We start from the raw sequence: 5906 nt of genomic DNA on the forward strand, positions 1-5906 counted from the left end.
ATGGAGAAATGGAAGCTGAGCACGTTACAGCTGGGCACCCTGGAGGAAACAGTCCATCTGGGCAAGGTCTTCAAGCACTCAGCACATGGAAGACTTGCAGAAATGTGAACTGAGACAGTGCCGCAGCACATCAGGAGTCACTCCAAGCAGAACTGTCACTTGGTGGGTTTCAGGGCACGTTTGAGGCAATTCATGGTCACTGAACACAGGGCAAGAACACACTCCTTCCAAGGTGCAGCATGTGGAGCTCGTGATCCACTTGGGCTGAATGGTTCCAGTAACAAGAATGTCAAGCACTCCATCATTTACTGGGAAGGTGGGAGAGTGTTTGGAAGAGTCACCAAGTAGCTACTTGAAAGAACACAGGAGGACAAGCCATTTCTGTTAAATTAGGTGTTCTTGGAAAAGTAATATTTAATTACATGGCAGGAAATACCAAAGAACTCTCAAGTTTGACCCAACTTAGTTGTTTGCACTGGTAGGTAGTGACATACCTACAACAGACAAGCTGCAAAACCAACACAAAATGAGATCTAACAGTTGTAAATTAGAGCATCAGTGAAAAAACTATACAGACATCTGATCAAAGCCAACCAAGGGAAGGGGCTTGTACTTCAGCGCTGCAGAACCCACTGGTTACAGAAGATAAGGATGGTGCACAATGGGAAACTGCTAGGAAGTCACATGCAACCATTGTGAATCAAATCTCAGCTTATCTCATGTTTGGTTTTATTTCAGCTAGGATTTGAGAGGAGAGTTTCCACCAATAAAGGCCCGAAAGCCTTTGATCACCACTTTATCGGAGTTCTATTTAATCTAGTGCAAAAGCAAACAGAAGATCTGTTTACATGGACACCTCAAGCACGAGAGTCGAAAAGATCAAAGTAATACAATTAGCAAGGACCTGGGAGAGAAAGATTAATCTCTACAAGCAACTTCCATTTCAACTTCAGCACAAATGAGCTCAAATGTTCTTCCTCCAAGCGTCAAAAAAGGTTTCTCTCTGTTCTTTTTGTTTCTTAGCTCTGTTACCACAGCACTGCAGAGATCTGAGAGGATGTCCTCAGATGGGGAAGAGACACTTTGAAATCAGAACTCATTTCACACTAAACTCCAGGTTCTTAGCTTTGTAAGTTTTCATGACACATCATGGACTTCCATTAAGTATCAGTGTAAAACTAAGCACCAGAAAACATACAAAGATGTCTAAAGGTACAGAAAATCTTTTATTAGAGTCTAAGTCAGTAATATACGTGACCCAATCAAGGTTTTCCTCGGATGCTGTAACAAGTATTGAAATGCCACGTTTGCAAGACCATCTGCTGTTTTGACATCGCATATGACAATTTCCAAGCCTTTAGCAACCTCGATTCTACCTCTTCCAATAGCACGTTTTGCAGTGAGCTTTGCTCCTCCAAACTGGGCATTGACCTTATCATACATTTATAATGCTTTAGAAGTTCTTGCACATTTGACTTTTGTCACAAGGTAACCCACATTTTCAGCACTTCACTGCTAAGTGGAACATGCCCAATCTGACCATGCTAGAGACCAATTGTCAAAGTCAGAGCAATACATGAGCTTTTTCATATATTCTGGACTTACCCAAAGAGAAAGGTAAGCAACACATGGTTTATTTGGCTTCAACAGTAGTGTTCAGACTGTTAATAATGCTAGTAGTACCATCAAGACAGCATTTCACTAGTTGTCAGAACTAAAGTCAAGTTGGAAACTGAGGTCAGAGCCTTGCAAGAAAACAAGTCCTAATTATAATCAAGAAACAATCAAGGGGTGTTGTGTCAAAAGGACTTGAACAAACTTCTTTCAGCAGATATTCTTTAGCAGCTCCCAGGTTGCCATCTCATCTTGGTCACTGGCATCCTACCGAACTCAGCACACTCGAGTTTTCACTTGAACCAGCTGGCTCAGTTTTCAACGCTTTGCTCATCATCTTACGACACACAAACCACATCTACTGAGTGATACCCACGTCTGAAGGCTGAGATTAAACACATCCCTGCACCACATAAGACCTTAGAAAGTTACATATAACACAAAACGTTTCCTACCATACATAGCATGCGTCTGCTCATGCGCACCGTACTGTGTTGCAGAGGAAGATACTAAACCAGGCTGTGCGTGTGCTGGTGGGGCCATCATCCTAGCGTTGCCCTGTATTACAGGGCTATAAACATGAGGATGCTGCAGGCAACAGAAAGAAAACACAGTTAATTGCAGAACCCTTACAAAGGAACTAGTGTTATCTCAACAGTTGTACTGTGAAATCGACACTGTTTGGCCCAACCCAAGTGCAGAGCAAACTGAGCAATTACAACAACTGGTTCTTAAACTGAAGGCTTAGAAACTCACAAAAAAACATTGGCACATTGAGGTTTTGTCACTCTGATATGTCATAATATATTTATCCAATTGCATATGTATACCCAAAAGCCTCTGAAGTACGAGGAGCTCACCCAATAGGTTGTTTTTAGAACACTAAGAGATGTCTTAACTAGGAGATGTGCTGGCCTGGCCTAAAGGAACTCTTCGAAGAGCTAGAAGTTACATCAGTAATAAATGCCAACTTCCAAACTGACCTTCAAATTGGTTACAGGCCTTGAAGCACATTACAAGACCACCAAGTATGCTCCAGAACACGGAACAGCTCCGAGTGACAGGACATGACACAATGGAGCACTTGGGTCTGAGACACTTCACTCTCCCTGTTGGGGCTGACCAGGTGCAGAGAGGACTCTTACCTGAGATTGGTAGTGTGGCACATGCTGCACAAGAGGCTGATTAGGAAACTGTTGGGGACTATATGCAACATATTGTGTTGAATAAGCAGGTGGAGTAGCTACAATTGGAGGTCCTGCTGCTGAGGCAGGATGCATCATGGTGCTCTGGTGGTGTTGGTCTTGTCGCTGCTGCGGCATATTTGGTACTAAAAAGCAAAGAGTGCCTCATGTTAGAAACACAAGATGAGAGATGAGGATCTTCCTGAAAGATTTTACATTATAATGTCACTGTGACCATGTGGAGTATCCTCAGCCCTCACACTTAGCCATGTATTAAAGCTCTATCCAAAATGAACAGTATGGAAAGCAGTTCCTCCAAGAAACACTTGATTTTCAGCACTGCCTTTGGGCCATATATATGGCAACAAACATGGCTCTGCTTTCCTTCTGAAGGAAGGTGGAGGGAGAGGAATACTGACAAGAATCAGTGATGGAAGAGAAAGGTTACATCAGGACACTTACATTAATCAAACCTGATCCTGTCCCCGACAAAAGGCTCAATTCACCCCCTATAGGAACTACCCAGCTACTCTTCCATCAGCTGGGAACCTGAGTCTGGTAAAACAACTTGTGCTTATGGCTGAGGAGAGCAGAATAAAGGTCTCCACACAGCCACAACTGGAGCTATTCACATCTTCTGAGCTCTGTGCTATGCCTCAGGATAGCAGAAAGCAACTTCTAGGTCACAGACAACACTGAAGGGCACAATCCAACCTCTAAGATGAGAGGTAGGAACAACTAAGAGGGAAGAGAGATGAGAAGGGCAGAGCAGCACAGCGTGGGCATGAGAGCTCCAGGTGAGCTCCAGCTTGCTGCACTCAGGCTGAATTACTGACTGAGCTACCCCAAGCACCTGGACACTCCACACTGCAGTGGGCAACAGACACAGAGCCCTTAGGGACAGGAAAGGAGGGAAATGTGGAAGATTCCCTCAATGATGATTGTATTTACACTGCAAATCAAGAGCAAAAAGCAGTAAATACAGGAGGCAACTTGAGCAGCATTAAGGCACTGAGCTGTAGCCCAGGCAGCTCCCTCAGGGCTGTGCTGCACAGATGGATATGCAGAAAATACTGAGACTTAAAAAAGGAATTCAGAACTGGAGCTGCCTCACACAGCAATGGGTTTCTGATTAAAGCAGTGTTACCAACCAAAGGGTTTCAGGGCTCAGGCCACAGTGAAGTTACTGTGTTTTAACACAGAAATACATTGCAGGGTTTTGTCTCCCCTACGTTCATAAAGGCCACTTGTTTGCTCCTGAACAGCAGGACTGCTCTTGGAAACAATTTCCTCCCCCAGTGACTGGAGCTGCAGCACTGGATCCTGTCCTCACGAAGCACAGGCTAAGGCTGCAAGAAGGCATGCACTGTGCAGGGAGAGAGACTCCCAGAAACAGGACTGCAGAAACAAGGCCAGCACTTTTCTGCTCCCTCGCTGCCCTGCACGGCACAGAGAGCCTCTGGCCACACATGTTCTGTCTCCACAGCCACAGGTGTCACTTGTTAGAAACATGTATTGTTAGTCCAGCTGTTCAGTCACTGGGGCAGAAGGAATGCAGAGGAACAAACTGGAACCAGCAGTGAGCTCTTTCCAGAGGAGCAGCACAGCACACTCTTGCTGAAGAAACAGTGACTTTGCTTGCTGAGAACAAACCCCTTGTTACAGCATCATTTAAGGCTGCAAATCACCACAGAACACAGCACAGAAGTTCCCTTTAAACACACCCATAATGTTTATGAAACATATACAGGAGATGATCAGATTACCCTAATGTTCCAAGTAACAGAGCTGTGCTCCCATTTGTCAGATCAGATTGCAAACCAAGCAACCCCCCATTACTCAAACCGAGCCTGTTTGGGCTGAATTGGTTTATCTAGAAATCCTTTAGCATTTCCACTGACTTCCCTTTATTAAAAACAGCATTTCACATGTCAATGGAAAACAAGTTACCATGGACTAGGAAACACACAAAGCTTGGCATTGACCCATGCTGCATGCAGACTAAGAACCAAACAGGCAGTATTATTCTCACCTTTACCTGCTCTATATGTCTTGGCTTGGTTCACTGGCATGGGCGTCATGGGGATAGGATACAGAGGCTGAAACAGAAGAAGTGGAGGCTGTGATATTCCCTTAGAAACTGAGTGGGGACCCCACTCAGCTCTGATGTGTTATGTTACACGGTTTAGTGAACTCTGCCTAACCTAGGAGATTTTCCTGGATCGGTGTCGTCATGTCTGCATGGACAAACAAACTAAGACCATATGGTCTGCAACAACCAGTCAAGCAGTGCTGCTACTGCTGCTGCAAGCAATGGGCTAAATCCAGCAGTCCTACAGCAGCTTTTCTGTATGGAGCTGTGTCAGGGGAGGGTTAGGTGGGTATCAGGAGAAGATTCTTCCCCCAGAAGTGTCTGGGCACTGAACAGCTCCCCAGGGCAGTGGGCACAGCTCCAAGCCTGACAGAGCTAGATTTGAAATCCCAGTGATCCCTGAAACAGCCAGAAACTAGTGGGACACAGCTGGAAACCTTAAGGACAAAGAAACCGATGCTTACAACTGAAGGAGAGAGAGACAATGCCTAGAGGACCAGATTAACAGTAACTGGGAGCTGCTGGAATTTACAAGTGTGTGGGGCTATCTGAAAATCCAGACTGAGGGAGCACTGGGAAAAGTCAGTATTTACATACCTAAACTTAACAACAGTGTAATCTATATTCACAAGAGCAAAACAAGCTGTACCATTTCACTGTTTTAACTCAGGGCTCTTAAATTGGAACTAGATATCCTGAAGGTCCCTCCCAACCCATCCAGTGACTCCCAAGTCTCCTCAACTTCCTGACCACCATCTGTGAAGTGCTGATGAGTTTGCAGCACATGCTGCGCATTACCTGCACGCCTGGACTCACTGGAACTGGGTACATCATATTTGGTGCAAAACAAACAGGCTGAGTGTACACAGGGGTTGGCTGCTGATGACCCACCATGGAGGGGCTGGGCTGAGCTTGAGGACGAGGAGAGGTCGGTGTAGTAGAAGGTTTAGGCTGCAAAGAGTTGAGCAAGATTAGTTTGAGTGTCTTTTTAAGTATATATATATATATATATATAT

General features: G+C 45.0%; 1 protein-coding gene across 1 annotated transcript in view; it reads right to left on the reverse strand.

Moving 5' to 3' along the window:
- LOC103799043 (ataxin-2-like) overlaps positions 1 to 5838 on the reverse strand; it is a 19550-nt gene extending 13712 nt beyond the window's left edge. The window contains exons 1-4 of the mRNA XM_009071334.1: positions 5689 to 5838; positions 4831 to 4897; positions 2760 to 2944; positions 2070 to 2202 (exon numbers count right to left, since the gene is read on the reverse strand). Of these exons, the coding sequence (XP_009069582.1) occupies positions 2070 to 2202; positions 2760 to 2944; positions 4831 to 4897; positions 5689 to 5784 (481 nt within the window). The 5' untranslated portion in view covers positions 5785 to 5838. The remainder of the gene's footprint in view (positions 1 to 2069; positions 2203 to 2759; positions 2945 to 4830; positions 4898 to 5688) is intronic.
- Between the last annotated feature and the right edge of the window lie 68 nt (positions 5839 to 5906).

This window comes from Acanthisitta chloris, unplaced genomic scaffold (genome assembly GCF_000695815.1).
Source record: "Acanthisitta chloris isolate BGI_N310 unplaced genomic scaffold, ASM69581v1 scaffold15093, whole genome shotgun sequence".
NCBI classification, from domain to species: Eukaryota; Metazoa; Chordata; class Aves; order Passeriformes; family Acanthisittidae; genus Acanthisitta; species Acanthisitta chloris.